The sequence below is a fragment of the Mauremys mutica genome, chromosome 12 (genome assembly GCF_020497125.1).
Source record: "Mauremys mutica isolate MM-2020 ecotype Southern chromosome 12, ASM2049712v1, whole genome shotgun sequence".
Lineage (NCBI taxonomy): Eukaryota > Metazoa > Chordata > Testudines > Geoemydidae > Mauremys > Mauremys mutica.
The window spans coordinates 67,071,622-67,088,815 of NC_059083.1; the positions used below are offsets into that span (position 1 = coordinate 67,071,622).

Genomic DNA, 17,194 nt, shown 5'->3' on the forward strand with positions numbered 1-17,194 from the left:
CATGCAATTATTGCGTGAGAAAGTTCTGTCCGCAGAGATCTGCCCATGACCCTCACTCGAGCCCAGTCACCGCTCTGTTTTGCTAACGCATCCCAGTCTGGCCTGAAACCCCTGCTGTCCTAGCTCTAGACCATTGCTGAGCTATTGCACTAAATTAGATGGTAGAACTTGATGTGTGGAAAGTTCCATGGGATCTGGACTAGAACCACTAAATGGTGACCTAACCTAGGCCTCGAACCCAAATCTCTCCCCAGATGAGCAGTTAGAGGTGAGCACAGTGCAAAAACCAAGAAAGACAACACATTAATCTACTGCCTAATGAACCACTTTACTTTGTCTTCCACATCTTTGTTTCCTGGTTCTTTAAGCTCTCTTCGAATGCTTGTCTTTGCCTTCCTTTTAGTCCTGTCTCTCCTCTCCTCTCGTCTTTTTTAGTGACGACAGACATTCTAAAGAAAATAGAATACCTGCCTTTGTAGGGTCCCATCCCCTGTCAGAGCAGCACAGAACACATCGCTTCTCTTGCTACAGAAGCTCATTCATGTCCAGAAAGCAGTTGATGATCAAGACTTTTTAAAAAATAAAAATAAAAAACCAACCCTCCAGCAGCTCTGCATTAATGACAGTAGAATGGTCAATGCCTGCACTATGGAAATGGAAGAGGATGTTACAAAGCAGTCTGCTGTCTCCCTTCCCCCTATTGTCACATGTGACCGGATCACAGGCAGAATGAAAGGTCTGGTGTGTGCGCCACAAAGAGCTGCTCTCACGCCGCGCCTCTGCAGCAAGCTGTGTCGCTCCGTTCCCTGGGATTCTGTCTGAACATGTAATTACAGGACTTGGGTGAACGTCGAGATCCTAAGTTATCTGTTGAGAACTGTAATTTTCGTTTCTGCGCCTGTGCCAGAGACTAGCTGGTTGGGCACTGTCAGTGGAGCTAAAAATAACCATGAAGATGGCATAAGTGGCTGACGAAGTAGCCTTTCCACTCAGATGTGGGGTAGGCCACAAGGGCAGGAAGTCTGGTGGCCTTGGTCTAGCTCCCCAGGATCTAACCTTAGCTGGCAATCGGTTATTGAGTGGCCTGCGACTGACATAACTGTGCTGGTGTAGGTGGGGATTTTGAAGCTCCTTGGCAGAGCTCTGTGTGTGGAAAGCTTGTACAGCACATCTGCATGCCTGGCTTTTAGCTATTGTGATCAGTGTGTGTCTTTTTATGAGCTGTATAGGTTTTATGCAACATCACTTGAACTTTCAGAAGTTCAGGATTAAAACTTCCCATCCTACAAACCTCTTTAATACACCTTACAAACTACTACTTGTCCTGGAGCTCTCCGTTCGGTTTTGTTCCCACCCCACACATGACAAACGGGGGGATAGATGAGTCGAATTTGTATCCGAGTTGATACATTTTCATGTCTGCTTTGCAAGGCTGTCTTTGAGAAATGTAACACACACACACACAAGTCCCCTGAGACTTAGAGCTGCAAGAGTGGGAGTGGAGGGAGAGGGGTTGTGATGGAGTTTGGGGAAGCTAGACTCTCAGGGTACATAGTGAAGAGGGGTAGGGAGAAAGCACATTTATAAAAGAGTCAGGTCAGCAATTCTAGTAAGGCTTCCTTATCCCAATTAAACCAGTGAAGTACAGTGGTTGGAGACTATTCACAGCAGAGCGTTGATAGCAGTTACAATGTGCCACACAAGAAGATAGTGAAACATGTGCATTCTAGCTAGTTCAGGCATTGTTTCTGTCGATGCATGGAATGCAGAGACAGCCAAGCTGGCTCAGTTGTATTCACACAGCAGCTGGCTCAGTTGCAAAAACAGAAATACAAATTTGACATGTTAACACCTGCAAAATTTGTGTGGGGTTCAGAAAGCTGGGACTTCAGTCTTGCAGTTCTAGCATGCATGCTCTCTCTGGTCTGCAACGGAAGCCCCAGCTTTTGGGACAGCTGTGTTCTTTTTAAAACTGACCCAGCTATTCCCAAACACCCTATTTTCCGACGGGGGAGGGGAAATGCTGATTCAGAACCCAGCTCACAGGAGCTTCATAAGTGCAGGACTCAGCTCAAATAGAATCCACTTTACATAGATAAAGGAAAAAAATGCCTTTTGGGGAGATGTTGGTGTTACTAGGATCACTGTTTCTAACTTCTGGTTTCCTTTTAACAGTAGAGACTGATTTATTTCCATCCAAGATGACCGTAAATAAAGCATGTGCATTTCAGCCCTATACCACCTCACTTCTTTGTTTTTGATTCCTTTAGCACTTGTACAACATAGAATCGGAGATCGAAGAATCTGACTATGATTCTGTAGATGGCAGCACCAGCGGGGCATCCTCTGATGAATGGGAGGATGAGAGCGATAGCTGGGAGACGGACAATGGCCTTATGGAAGATGACCACCCAAAAACTGAAGAGCCGGAGCCTGAGGAGCCTGTAGCGGAAGAGGTGAAAAAAGTAGAGGAACAAGTGCAGGGTGCTGTGGCTATGGCGGTTGCTGATCTAACTGCAGAGAAAGCTGGGAAAGAGGGCGCACCAAAGAGTTTCCGAGAGCTGAAGGAGGCCATCAAGATCTTAGAGAGCCTGAAGAACATGACTGTGGAGCAGCTGCTAACGGGCTCTCCCACTTCGCCGACAGTAGAGCCCGAAAAGCCCACCCGGGAGAAGAAGTTCTTGGATGACATCAAAAAGCTGCAGGAGAATCTGAAGAAGACCCTTGATAATGTGGCCATTGTGGAGGAGGAGAAGATGGAAGCTATGGTGGAGACGGAGAAGAAAGAAGAAAAAGCTGAGGCGCAGACGCCGGTGAGGTCGGAGTGGCCTAGTGAGACCCCAGTGCTCTGCCAGCAGAGCGGAGGCAAGCCTGGAGTCACCTTCACAAGTGCCAAGGGGGAGGTCTTCTCTGTGCTGGAATATGCCCCAGGTGAGTGTGACACCTTGGGGCTAGACTAAGTCTTCAGATTCTTCCACTGCCTTCCCCATTGAGACTCCTGTGCCCCAGCAGGAGTCCCCTGCTGTCACTCGCCTCTCCCCTTCTCCTGGAAGCAGGGCCACTGAGAGAGGGTATTACCCACCTGGAATTCATAAGTCACTTAGGAAGGGGCAATTAAAGGGGGCTCCTATCTGTAGAGGAGTCTGGTCTGGGAAGTGACCCTGGGTCTCTTGCACGTGCTCAGAGCCTTGTCACATGTGACGCAGTTGTGGTACCAGTTCCCTTTCGTTCCCCTTGTGGCTGTTCTGACTTGGACGCTCTGCAGCAGTGTGCGCTGTAGGAATCCCTTGCCTCAAAGACTGGCACTCCAGTATTGCTAAGGGCTGGTGCGATCCACAACCTACCAGCATGAAAACCTCGTTGCAACCAAGTTTGAAACGAGCTTTTCTTGGCTGGGGGAAGGTGGAGGGTGAGAGGCAGAATGGAGACAGCTGATGTTCTTGTATCGATTGTGCCTCCTCTGAGTGCAGTGGTCCTTGTTGACTCAAACCAACTTTCACCTGCCAGAAATAAACAAGACTGCCTGGTTCTGTGGTGCATCGGTGACAACACAGCTTCAGATATCTGGCAAACAGAACATCCTGGACAGGTCAGCTGGGAAAACATACCCAACCTCTGCTTTGAGCCTGTAGCTGTGTCGAAAAAGGGGCTATTAACACAGCTCTTCGGCTGAGGTGTAAATTCTTGCCCAGAAGTGGTTGCAGCGTATTGGCTGTAGCACCTTGCTGCTAACTCATGGCTTGAAATCTCCAATAACAATACAGCTGTGTTTCCCCAGCTTTACTGACCAGTATCTTCTCTCTCCTCCCCATGACACTGGGCACAATTGTTGAGAAGGAAAAAACTTCCCTTTGAAGGCGTTTGATTTTGGAGGAGGGTTTTCTGTAATCTGATGGGTTGTCATGCCCCCTCGCTCCTTAGATACCCACGCGTTTAAGAAAATGGAGTTCCAACCACCAGAAGCTAAGAAGTTCTTCAGCACAGTCAGGAAAGAAATGGCATTGCTGGCAACCTCTCTGCCTGATGGCATCATGGTCAAGACGTTTGAAGACAGAATGGCAAGTCCATGTGCTCCAGTCTGTTTGTGTGTTAGCAAAGTGACTGGGAGTAGCCTGATAGTTAAGGCTTAGGAGGGAGTTTCAGACTTAATCCTCTATTCTGAGCTGTCAAGGCATCTACACTTGGCAGAAGTTTATAATTACAGTAAATTGGCTCCCCTTTGCATTTCCAAGAGCCCTGGTAATAAACAACGAGTAGGTGGGAATCTGATACTAGAATTACTTCACCAAATAAACCTGAGCTGTGTAATTAGGTTAAGCAGGGAGTGTGAGCGGGTGGAGAGCCAACAAGGCAGCGGGCGTAGCCAGTCAATGGACTGGAACCATGCACCAGACCCCTTTGAAATCCTGTTTCAGATCACTCATCCGGGCCTGCAGGGTGGAAGTGTGATGGGTGAAGTTCAGTGTCTCTCAGGTGAAAGACCACAGCCCAAAGCTGGCACCCGCAGGAGATCTGCAAGGCTTGAGCTAGTTCTCCAAGTCCCCTGTTAGTGTTAAGCTAATTAAAGCCTCTATCTCTTCCTCCCCCCACCCCCCAAACTCAGCTCTGCCTTGTTACCAGGGCTTGCCTCTTTGCCTTGGACAGAGGGCAGCCCTGGCACTCACTCCAGCCTTTGCCTCTGTGCTCACATCTCCTCTCTTCACAGGATCTCTTCTCAGCACTTATAAAAGGACCCACACGCACTCCTTACGAAGACGGCCTCTTCTTGTTCGATATCCAGTTACCCAACATCTACCCGGCTGTCCCCCCTCTCTTCCGCTACCTCTCCCAGTGCAGCGGGAGACTGAACCCCAACCTGTACGACAATGGCAAGGTTTGCGTCAGCCTTCTGGGGACCTGGATAGGAAAGGTAATGCTGTCTTCAGTCCCTTTGCATGGCACATGGCTTTTAAACGGAGCCAGACTTCCGCCACTAGGCAGCGGTGTTTGCTGCTTCCTGCTGGCCCCAGAGGCCTGACGGTTTTCAGGTTCAGAGAGCAAACTGGGGGATGGCGGTCCAAGCTGTGTGCTGCCCCTGTCTGCATTGGGCTTGAACTGGGCCTGATAGTCTGGATAGATGGATAGAGCCAAAGGGAGTGTTTGGGGGGGAGGGATAGCTCAGTGGTTTGAGCATTGGCCTGCTAAACCCAGGGTTTTGAAAGAATGTCTCAAAACCCACGTTTGTCCCTGGAAGATGAGCTGTGGACTGGCTAGTATTAGCCACAGGCCCCTGTTGGGACTGAGGGTGTGCGCAGGGATCATAGTGTGAACACGGGTCATTCTCCTACCCTTTGAGACTTGGTCTTTCTGGCCTTTTTTTTGCCTTCTCTGCGGTGAGCAGCCAAGGCATGCTGGAAACAGGCTTAGCAAAGCCATAGGGAGCACAGTGAGTTTAGGGCTGGGAGGGTCTCTCATTCCTGTTTGGGCACCACAACAAATATCCAGCCATTGACACAATCAGCAGGGCTGGTGCAGGCCCCACCTGAGACCCCAGTTCTGGAGCAACAGGGCAGGTGCCACATACCTGGATTAAGGTGTACAAGCAGCTGTCCAGGGAAAGCTTCCACAGTATCTGCCCAAGCCATGCCCAGCCTGAAGCCAGTGCAGTCGGCCCATCATTGTACCCGCAGCCCTTTTAAAATAGGTGTGCACAAATGCAGCGGGGGTTGGGCCCAGGCAGCAAATGTTGAATGCACCTTGGTCACTATAAGCTGCAGTCTGAGGACTGTCGCCTCCCTTGTTTTCTGTGTTAAATGCTGACCAGAACGGATGCTGCATTCATTGTTGCTCATGAGAAGCTGTCTGTGATAACTTGTGGTGTGTGTGTGTTCCAGGGCACAGAAAGGTGGACCAGCAAATCCAGCCTTCTCCAGGTGCTCATCTCTATCCAAGGTAATTGCAGCTGCAGAGCTGGTGGGGGGTGGAGGGACACTGAGAGACCCCCCGCCCCCCCCGCCTTGCTGAGCTGTGTGAAGGCATCTCAAAGCAGCTGGGCAAACTGTTACCCATCCCTCTGTCCTTGGCTGCCTTCCGTCCCTGTAACTTTCCCTCAGCCCGTTCCTCTCTCTGCAAGAGCCTCCCTAGCCTTTTGCTTCTTGCCCTGTGCCTGGGAAGGTGAACCACAGCCGCCTCCAGCCAGCTGCTAACGCCTAAAAAAGCTCCTAAGAGGAAGGTCCTGAGGTTGCTGCTGAGCCTGGGTCCCTCTCTTTATAGGCAGTGAGTCACCAGCCTCGCCAGCATCTGGTTTATTTTTGCCCACGTCAGTTGTTTACACACTGGTTCCTAAACTGCTCTGTGGGCTTTTGAAAGGAAGCACAGGTATGCCCAAGCCCTGCAGCACTGCCAGCCGGTACTGCTAAACCCTGCTTGGAAACTCTAGCAAGCAGTCTGCTGTCCAGAAAGGCCAGAGCCTGACTTGGGAGTATTTGGTCTATGGTATTTGATCTCTCAGCCCTCTCAGAACAGAGAGGCTGTTTCTTGTCTACAGAGCCGATAAATCCCCATTTAGAGGATAAAATATCAACTTCTTCTTGCAAACGTCTCTGGATTACCAGAGAGATTTGTTAATGCTGCGAGCTCAGCCTCAGACCTCTCCCTTCCGTTGCCTGGTCGTGGGAGAAATGTCAGACCCCACCATCAGGAGCACTAAAGCAGTCGGGGGCCTTGCCAGCAGGGTGGCGCTGGCCGTGCCATCACCACACCCAGGCAGAACAACCAGCCTAAAATGTCAACCGGAGAGAACCTGGTGTGGGTGATTTGCCCACGGCTGTGCCAGAGACAGTGGCTGGAAAAGAAAAGCACAAAATGTGGCCCAGTCGGCACTAAAAGCAGCGTTGGGTGTCACTTTAAGGAATGGTGTGATTCTGTTACCACACTTTTTTTTCCAAGCGTTTGGCCTTGAAAGTGGGGAGCTAACCACAGCGCAGGCCAGGCCTGTGAAATATTTCCCCCTTCACTGACTCTTCCGGTGCCCCTCTGTTCTGGCCGTGCCCCTTGTCCCTCACCCATGCTGAGCTAGCATCTGTACCTGTTACTAGTCCAGTCATGGCCTTCTCCCACGCCGAGGCAGTTCACTGCAAATGTTCCTGTAGTCTGAGAAGTGACCACCAGCCCCTGCCAGGAGGCCACCAGACCTGTTCTCACAAGTGTCCCAAGCAGCGTCAGAGGCCAGATGAAATGCTGGTGCAGCAGCTAGACGTGCACCTGTCTGGATTGCCACACGTTACCAGTCCAGCATGGCAACCTTGCTCTGCTGCTCCCTCTGCCTGCACCCCTGCTTGCCGTCTTGGTGCTGCAGGGGTCGATATGGCAGCGGAAGCTGGAGGGAGCTTCCCGGTGGGGAGGGCAGTGATAGATTGAGGCCTCAGCACTCTTCAGCAAAGGCAGAGCCCAGCAGCTCCCCCTGTAGGTCGCAGGTCAGTGTGAGGTTTCTGTTTAACTCTTCGCTCTCCCTCTCTCCGGGCAGGACTGATCCTAGTGAATGAGCCCTATTACAACGAGGCCGGGTTCGACAGTGACCGGGGCCTTCAGGAGGGCTACGAGAACAGCCGCTGCTACAACGAGATGGCCTTGATCCGCGTGGTCCAGTCAATGATGCAGATGCTGCGCAAGCCGGTGGAGGTCTTCGAGCACGAGATCCGCGAGCACTTCCGCTGCAACGGCTGGCGCCTGGTCTACCGGATAGAGTCCTGGCTAGAGACCAACGAACTGGTGGAAAGGAGCCACGAGCACCCCAATGGGGCTGATTCCTCCTCTCTCCTTTCTGTTTGTGGCACCCTGGCTGAGAGCCCGGTTGACAGTATGGGATTTCAGGGCGAGTACAGCAGCCCCCTGGAGCAGGAGCTGGGGGCAGCAGCGGCGGCCGAATTTTCCGACTTGGCGCTAGAAGGGAAGGAGGAGCTGGAAGACTCTGGATGTGGAGCCTCGACGCTCGCGGCCAGCGACGGCCTTCAGTATTCAGACTCCGAGAGCATGGGCCATGCCAGAGGGCTCCTCCTGGTGAGAGACCTAACGGACGAGTGTAAAGCCGCCCAGGACTCTGCCTCGCAGCCTAGTGTGAAACCAAAGAAAAGGAGAAAGAGCTACAGGAGTTTCCTCCCCGAGAAGAGCGGTTACCCTGACATCGGCTTTCCCCTCTTCCCCCTGTCCAAGGGGTTCATTAAAAGCATCCGTGGTGTCTTGCAGCAGTACCGGGCTGCCTTAGTAGAGGCCAATATCCCTGAGTGGAGAGAGGACAAGTGAAACGTCGGGTTAGGGGCAGACAGATGCAGAAGAGAAGGGGGAAGCAGCAAGGAAATCAGCCAACGCTGTTCCCAATAAACTGGCCTTGCTCGTTCCCGGCTCTCTTCCCCATTTGGTGTGTTTATAAAGAAGGCGGTAGCCCAAATAGCTCATTCCTGGCTCTTTACTTCCCCCAACCCCTCCCCCATTCCTCACGCTCATTTGATCCTGAAGTGTAAAGAGTTGAGCCTTCCAAAGCAGTCTTGCAGCTGGGACCCTCAGTGCTCTTTGGTCCCCGGGCACCTCTCAGTGCACCGTGGGCTCCACCCCCTGGCTGCTATGTCTGACCCCAACGTTCCAGTTGGGATTCAGCCCTAAAGGTATGGTTACTGTGGTGTCCAGTGCTGAGAGGCCGTCTCCTCCCAGTCCTTCCGTTTCCCTTCACTACCACGTCTTGTGGCTTTCATGAAGTCTGTTCCAGCTTGAGAATACTTTGACATTAGACTCTGGTTGCATCAAAGTCTCCTGCTCCCTGTGGGGTGCCTTCCCATAGCTGGTCACTGACAGATTCTCAGCTCACCCACTCCTTTCTTTGGTACTTAGGGTGCAGAGATGAAGTGCTAGACAGGCTCCTGTTCAGCCTTGGGCAATACCCTGGGGTTTCCCTGTGGTCCTGGCCCTCTGATCTCTCGCCTGGAAGTAATTTCTCCAAAATAGTAAACACATTTCCACTCCCCGTCCTTGCCAGACCTGCTTGCGCTTTGCAAACGTACACGAGTCAGCTTCCTGCTGGCACTATTCCATCCAGCAGGAGCCTGGGAGCCCCATGTGCACTGCTTCAGCTTGAGTCCAGTTGATCAGCAGCAAAGGTGGATCTAGGGTAGATGATGTAGCTTCTGTGTGGATGTTAAACCTAGTGCCGCTGATCCCTCTGCACCTCTTCAGCTGTTGATAAATTTCTCAGGCTGCAGCTGTTCCTGAGGCTAGATCACAAGTATAGACCTGCACCTGTGCGGTGTGACTTCACTCCTGCTGCAGCAGCACGGGCTGCAGTAGGACACCGCATCTTTAACAAACACAGCTTTCACGGTGTGAGCCACTGCTCATCCCCAACCCTGCACAGGCCAGAAGCCAGCAGCATTGGAGACCTTGCATGTACATCCGTAGTGCCCTCTACGGTGCTGCCCGGTAGCTATAGGAAGCGTTAGCGGAGAGGGGTTTACACTGAGTACTTTGAAGGGGGTTTGATGAAAGCAGTGACTATCTGGGGGCTTCCTATTTCGAGTGTCTGCAGCATGCTTTCTGTGCTTTCTGTGCGCTGCTGGAGACCCCCGGTCAAGCCCGGCTAGATTTGTCAGGAGTCGAGTCTGACAGCAAGCTCCCATCCAACATAGATGAGAGCAGCCCGTTTTCTGCCACAGAGGCGGGCCAGCTGTGTCCTCCCCAGCGGATGAAACTAGCTAGTGATGCCAAGCTTCCACATGGAAGCAATAGCTAGGCTTGTCTTTCAGCATGGCTAGTAAAGATGGGAAATGAGGCTAATTCCTCACAGGAAACCAAGCCTAATTCCTCCTTGCCAGCTCTCCCACCACTGCTACCCCTGCCAAAGCCAGGGGCTGTCGGGGGTTCTGAATTCGAAGCTGAGGGCGGAAGCGTCAGCAGGCCGTCTCGCCACATTTGCAAAGTGCTCCCGGCTGCCTGGATGGGTTTGGAGCTCAACTACCCATTATCCACTGGAAGAAATTTGATAAGGGTCCCATTGGCTACATCCAGCCTGGGGTCGGACTTCCCCGCTGGAGCAGTGTGCCCCTGGGACGGGGTCTCTCTCACACTGACTCTGGTCTGCACATCAGCACTGCAGAATCCTCCGCACTAGCTGCCACGATTGCTCAGGAGAGCTGCAGGTCTGGATTAGGGAGCGGTGAGGGTGGCTGCACGTTAGGCTTGAGCGGCAGTAGCATTGTGGGGGTGGGTCTGGTGCAGTAGTTCCTGGCTATCCTCCATGCTAGCCAGCATTTCATGAGCAAGAAAACTGACTCCAGTGTAAAAGGGAAGGGCTGGGATGCTAACTGACATTGTCCTTTGGGGATGAGAGGCATCTGATGCAGGGGGTTGCTCCACACATTGCTAGACGTCTTACTCATTGTACTGAAGGCCAGACTACGATTTACATACTCATTTCCTTTGGTGTGTCACTGCATTCCTCTCTCTGCAAAGGGACGGAGGAGGAGGAATTGACAAGCTGCTTATTAGAAAGACACAAGTAGAGAACAGAATCTGCTCACGTGCCTGGGGGTCTCTAGCACTGCCCACCCACACAACACTCACTCTCTCTCTCTCTCTCTCTCTCTCTCTAGTTGTTTCTCTTTATCTTCTCCTGGAAGGGTGGAGGGGACTAGTTGCCACAGCAAAAGCCAGCTGTAGGAACTGATCTGCTTGGAGGAAGGTGGTGGGAGAAGAGGTGCCATTGTGAGAGCCAGCCTGACTGTATGCCAGATGGTTCCTTCCCCCTCCTAAGAAGTCTGCCTCTCTAATCATAACCAAGAGCTTTGCACAGGATCCTGGAGTTTTCAGCTGGGAAAGCTCTTGCTTATTGGCCTTGGGGAGGTGGGGGTAGCGGGGAGGCGCTCCTGTCCCTTAATAGCATTGCTGGAGCGTTCCTTGCTCTTCGTAGCTGTCTGTCCCTAACTGAGATGCGCACAGAGGTTTACAAGTTTTCTAAGCTTTTGATCATGTGAAGCTCCGGGTCTGAGATTGCTGTTGAGCACACTGCAGCTATGTAATTTTTTTGGTGTACGTATGTAATATTTAAAGGTTAAAAACAAAATTTAAAAAGGCAAAACAAAAATTTAAAAAAAAAAACACACAAAAAGCCAAAGCATGATGCATATTGTTAGCCTTAAAACTGGCTACCTGACACTGCGATGTACAAATAAGAACAGCCTGTAACTGTTTTAAGTGCTGGGGAGGGGCGGGGAAGAAATATTACAAAATCAGTTTGTAGCCTTGATTCTGTACAGTATTTAAAAACAAAGAATGGAAGTGACTCTTACTGAGGCCATGCTTAGAGGTGTGTTGTTCACGTGCAGATGTGAATGCTGGGTTGCTTACCATATATGTATAAAGTGCTGTGTGACTTACTTTTTTTTTTACCTGCAATTTTTTTTTTTTGGTTTGGCTAAATAAGATGTAATAAAAGAGAAAAAGGTGATTTGCCATTAAATTTTGCCTCTGTGAATAGCTCTGGTTGTGCTTTCTTTCTTCCCTGTGTGTGAGTATATCACATGCAACAGAACTAAAGATCCTGCCACCTTTATTCAGATGAGGAGGTTTTTACTCTGCTCTGGAAACCACCACCAGTGCCAGTGGGCAGCGCATGGAGTGGGACTTGGGAGAGCTGAGTTCTGCTGGCTCGCTCACTGGCCTGCTTGGGTGACTTCGGGCAAGTCACTTCCCCTCTTTGTACCTCTGTGTCTCCATCTGTGAAGTGCTTTGAAATCTACTGATTTAAAAGTGCTACGTAGGAGCTGGGTTTTACTATGCTTGGTGGAGCCAGTGTGAGGAAAGGTGGCAGAATCTAGCCCTGAGGAAGCTTAGTTAACTGTTCTGTAGCTGACTGGTGCTCCTAGGGGCCGATGGAAAGCCCTCTGAGGACAATGGGTGTCTTTCGATAGACTTTGGATAAGGCTCTTCATTCATACAAGGTTCAGGAAGAGCAGCTTTTCTGTCCAGTAGTTAAGGTAATACCAAGATCCAACAACCTCACGCAAGTTCAGCTAGTCTGGTGATGGGGTCTGAGATGCCAGCTTGTCACCCCTAGCTGGCTTGTTCAGATCTAACTTAAACTTGCAGTAACCTGAAAGCTACCACATGTCGGCTGTTTACGGACTGATGTGAAATGAGTAGGTTTGCCCAGCTGCCAGTGGACACGTGTCCACATCCTAAACTACCATTGTGGATAGGACCTCAGCTGGCGACCTTAGAGAGGCCAACACAGAATGTCCACGGAGCGTGAGGAGGCCCTTAAGAGCAGTGAGATCAGGGAGCCGTCAGTGGAAACTTGCACCTCTTTGGAAAGAAGGTTTCAGCTGCTGTTGCAACCATTTCATGACCCCAACAATCAACTTGTGTTTGCCATGCTTATATTTCAGCCCCTAGGACAATATAGGAGCTGTGTTTAGAGACCTTGGTACTGCTTAGGCACAGTGCGGTGAACTGAGGCTGAACGCCTCAATCCTTCTGACCTAATGGAATGGGGTGACATCTTGGCTCCCACCACCAAAAAAGGGAAGCTGAGAGGGGCTCGTGGATGGTGCTCAGGCCTGGAATTTAGAAAGTGCCAGATTCTAATCCTGACTGTTCTGTTGATTCTGTGACTTTGGGCGCAAATCAGTGAATCTCGCGAGGCTTCAGTTTCCCCCTTCCTGCAGAATGGGAATAAGGCGTTCTGCTCCAGGACAGTGGTGGACTTAAGTGTTCTGTGTAAGTACAGTTTTCTAAGGGGCAATGACTGAACAGGTGTGGTTAGAAAAGATTTAAAGGGATAGGCAGCAGGGACAAGGGTCAAGGACGTGAGGAGGAACCAAAGCAGAAATGAAGTACGTGTGAACCTTAATGACTTGCTATGAGAGTTCAGAGCACCATTTAACAGCTCCGCACTCTGCTCAGATCACATTAAGCATAGGATGCGCTGGAAGCTATGGCAGGAGCAGGAGTGTTGCGGTGGAGTGTTGCACTGGCTGTAGGCTGTAACTGCGGTAGCAAGACTAGTTTAGTTTTATATAGTCATTCTTTGGAGAGGAGGGAGGTCGGTTCCTAGGCAGCTATTGCCAGGGGCCTACCTTAATGAATGAACCATGGCCAGGTTGGGTGTACAGGCGCACATGCACGCTGCAGGGAGCAGGAGGCTCAGACAGCTCTTGTAAAGGTAACACCAGGGTATTACGGGGTGGGGAGGGGGGGAAGGCTACTCAGGGGAAGCCAGGAAACCTCCAGGGTGTGGGTGGGTAACTTTGACATGCGGTAGGACATGAGCCTCCCTTTTGTGCTGCACAGTCTGACAGCTCAGCCCTGAGACAAGGAGCTGCTGCTGTATGCAGGGAAGGAGCTTGATGCTTCTGAAGCAGAAACCTCAGAGTGGATGCAAACAGCTGGTTGTTCTTAATGGGCACACACAAATGGGGGGCACAGTGCTGATGGCCTTAAGCCTCATGGCTTTGCCTGCAGCATGCACTACCATTTAAGAGGAGTTTGCACAGTCTCAATTGCCAACTTTGTTGGTTACCAAATTCCAGATGATAGACTGTGGGCTAAAAGCTGAGGGTGCTAGATTAGCAGGCCTAAGGGACAGGATGGCTGCTGTAAAACCAGACTCAAAGCACCTGGGGCAAACTTTGGAAACCATAGGACCTGGAATGCCATCTGCAGAGAAGCTGCAGCTGTAGAGTTCTAGGCCATGCAAGTGCCGATGCAGGGCTCCCTTGAAAATCAAGTAAAAGCAGCAAAGAATCCTGTGGCACCTTATAGACTAACAGACGTTTTGCAGCATGAGCTTTCGTGGGTGAATACCCACTTCTTCAGATGAATACCCCTTGCATCTGAAGAAGTGGGTATTCACCCACGAAAGCTCATGCTGCAAAAACGTCTGTTAGTCTATAAGGTGCCACAGGATTCTTTGCTGCTTTTACAGATCCAGACTAACACGGCTATCCCTCTGATACTTGAAAATCAAATTCTCCTGCAGAAAGATCAAGGGTTTAGGAATCCAGGAACTTCCTGAAAAACTTGTGGATTTACAAAATAAAATCCCAGAGCTGCTGGAGCTGGACATGCAGGAAAAGCCAGTATGTGCCTAGGTGGTGGAATTCGCCAGAGAGAATCTTTCAGATTCTAGGAACCAGAACTACTGGTGTAGCGGAGACATTTCTACAGGCAGACCTGGTCATCTGCTGAAGGGCACATGCTACTGATTGTTCCTGACTGTTCCTGATTGTTCCTAATCTCCCAACAATGGAGGAAGGAATTAGACACAGTTAAAGTGTTTAGACCAGAGCATCACTGCATCCATTTGTACACCTGGCCCAATGCCATACGAAAAGGTACCTTCCCCCCATCCCTTATTTTGGGATATGGGTCCTGTTTGTTGCCTGCCTTGCTGGAGTGAAAATAACTCTGAGCTCTGTTGGATCCTGACTGGCTGGCAAACAATTAGACTTTTCTTTCCCTGCTTGGGGATCCTAATTGCATAATTTGCAGATGAATAAATGTGAACAGCAGCTGCTGTCTACGGTTCCTCTGTCAGGGCGGAACATTCTAAATCCGGGTTCGTTACTGTTGCTTTAGATCAAAAATTAGGGGCAACCAAAAAAATGGTGTCACCATATGAAATGGGTCTAATCAGCACTTGGTGGCGGCTCAGTCTGCCTGCACAGCCAGCCCTTCCCCCAAGCTTTTATCTGTTCAGCTCACGTACCTGCACAGTGCTGAAAGTCACAGAATGCTTCAGCGGGACTGGGGATGTGATGTGTGTTCTTTACAGCTATTGCTACCTAACCCAACCCATGCAATGTGGGCCATGGACATGAATGCTGCCTAGGTTTTCATAAGGCTGCCCTGCACTGCGGTATCTGACCCCAAGCAGTGCTATGCTGTGTGATTTTATAAAGATTATTGTAACAGTTCTGAGTTTTTTAGCCTACTTGTTTCCAAAATGTTTCTAAAGAAACAGCTGTTGGACTAGATTGATGGTTTTCCCCTCTACAGTTAAAACATGTAAACTCAATGGACCCTGCAAAATTAATTTAATTTTTTTATACCTTGGATTGGGATACCACCACCTCTTGGCCCACCATGAGTCATCCCAGCTTGTCCATACGCCAGAGAATAAAGGGATTTTTTAGCAGGCTGACTGGGATTCTGTGCAAACGCCAAGAGGCAGTGCATTTTGGAGCAATTCACCCACAGCCCCTTGCTGGCGAAATTGGAAAGCAATAACCCCTGAGATGCTGCTGCTCCAAGAAAACTTTATTGCTTATTACACCACAGCAATCCCAGGGTGGAAATAGTCCAACCTGGGAGTTCCAGGTGCTTAGGTTTGCAATGAAAGCAGAGTGCCCCCCATATAACAACCAAGGCCTCCTGTTTTGGAAAAGCTAGATCTTTATTGTCTCATTTTAAGAATAAACTCTGTCTCCATGGAGCTTTTGGTAGAAATATTTTCTTTAAAAAATATTGGTTCATTGTAACAAACTATAAACTTCTAGGGCTGATATTTATGGTGGAGCCAGTTCTCATTTCCCTACAGGCCCCAGGGCTTGGTGCCCGCTGTCACTGCTCGGTCCCCGTGGCACTCTGCTCCTGGGGGAAAGGGTAGCGCTCTTGTGCCATTAGTGTATTGTTGAGCTGTGGGAAGGGAGCAGACTGACTTTGTCTTTGTGGGGAACCTAGGAGCAGAAATGCAAGGGAGGCCTGTACTGCGGGGAGCCTGGGTTTGGCGAGTCACCTGGCTTCATCGCAGACTCCCTTGCAAAGACAAGCTGATCTGGAAGCAGAGAAGAGAAGCAGCGCAGCACTTAGACTGGGGGTGGTGGGAGAAATATCCTTGCAGCTGCTAAGCTGACCTGGAAAGAGCTGTACCTGTATTTGGGTACCGTCACCTGCCAACCACTGCTCAGGAGTCACCTGTGTCCCACAGGAGCTTCCTGACACGGGGGCAGGCCAGGCTGTGAGTGTCCCTCCCCCGCCCTCAAACTTATTAACCAAACCTCGTAGTGCTAGGCCCATAGTGCCTGTGATCAGGCAGGAAAAGGACCGTGTGGGGGTGGGACTCAGGAGGCCGGGCAGAGCAAGGGGAGCAAGAGACCCCGTGAACTATTCCAGAGGAGGAGAGAGGCGTGGGCTGGAGAAGACACTGAGTGGCAGGAGGTGTGAGCATTCTCTGCCGTGGTCCTTGCCTGTCCTCCCTCACTGCTCCCCAGGGATGCACATGGTCAAAACCCTTTGTGAAGCAGTTTATTGGTCCGGCTGGCAGGTGGCTCAGGAGCCACTGATGATCCGGCAGAGCTGGTCGTGCACCTGGCCCTGCACTGGCTCACACGCCAGCGGCTCGCCGTCCACCGTCATGAGCCCGGTGGAAGCAAAGGGCTCCAGCCGGAAGGCCCTCACGGGGACGTAGTGAAGGTGGGGGCAGTTCAGGTCCAGGTGGGTCCCCTTCTCCATGGCTAGGAAGAGTCTGAGCAGCCCCAGCCGCGAGACCCCGGCTTTCAGGCAGAAGAGGTGCATGGCGCCGTCGTGAAGCTTGGCTGTGGGGGCCATGGCGAAGTCCGCGCCCAAGTGCGACTGGTAGATGGCGAAAATGGAGATAAACTCCTCCTCAGGCACAACGGTCCAGTGCTTTGGGACTGGCTGGTCGAAGGGGACCAGGAGCGAGTCCTCTGGCCAGGACCCCTCGTGAGGGGGCCGTGGCGCGGGCTGAGGGAGGATGTGGAGGGGGCGACCGTTGCTGCATGGCACGTGGTGGCTGTTCTGCTCTGAAGGGCTGCCGGGGGCTGAGGAGACGGAGGAGGACGTCTCCACGGGCAGGTAGGAGAGGCGCCCCTTGTAGACCTTCAGCCCGGCCAGCTGCTGGATGGTGCCCACGGTGAAGCGGGCGTTGCCCAGTTGGCGGTACTTCTCGCTGGCGATGTCCACGTCGGAGATGAAGCCCCAGCCAAAGCTGAGGAAGGAGTAGAGGCGCTTGCCCGAGGCCGTGCTCAGGGAGACCAGGTCCATGGGGGCATGCAGGCCTTTGCAGAGGAAATAGGTGCAATTGGTCAGCAGCTCCTCCTTGAAGGCCCGCGTGTTGCTGTAACAGAGACACAAGCAGGCAGATCTGTTGAGCTGGGGCCCTCACCTTGTCCGAGCCACGCTCCAGCGGTCGGAGCGGGGGAGGGACCCT

The 17,194-nt window shown here is 51.4% G+C and overlaps 2 protein-coding genes across 9 annotated transcripts in view; one reads left to right on the forward strand and one right to left on the reverse strand.

Moving 5' to 3' along the window:
* Positions 1-11,109, forward strand: part of UBE2O (ubiquitin conjugating enzyme E2 O) — a 78,806-nt gene extending 67,697 nt beyond the window's left edge. For all 6 annotated transcript variants that reach the window (XM_044983737.1, XM_044983732.1, XM_044983733.1 and 3 more), the window contains 5 exons: positions 2,271-2,931; positions 3,922-4,058; positions 4,706-4,909; positions 5,874-5,931; positions 7,505-11,109. In XM_044983737.1, coding sequence (XP_044839672.1) covers positions 2,271-2,931; positions 3,922-4,058; positions 4,706-4,909; positions 5,874-5,931; positions 7,505-8,280 — 1,836 coding nt within the window. In that variant the 3' untranslated portion in view covers positions 8,281-11,109. The remainder of the gene's footprint in view (positions 1-2,270; positions 2,932-3,921; positions 4,059-4,705; positions 4,910-5,873; positions 5,932-7,504) is intronic.
* Positions 11,110-15,276: 4,167 nt separating this feature from the next.
* SPHK1 (sphingosine kinase 1) overlaps positions 15,277-17,194 on the reverse strand; it is a 61,177-nt gene continuing 59,259 nt past the window's right edge. For 2 of the 3 annotated variants that reach the window (XM_044983891.1, XM_044983890.1), the window contains exon 7: positions 15,278-17,101. In XM_044983891.1, the coding sequence (XP_044839826.1) occupies positions 16,294-17,101 (808 nt within the window). In that variant the 3' untranslated portion in view covers positions 15,278-16,293. Of the gene's footprint in view, positions 17,102-17,194 lie in introns of all 3 variants that reach the window. The other variant, XM_044983888.1, reaches the window with a different exon arrangement.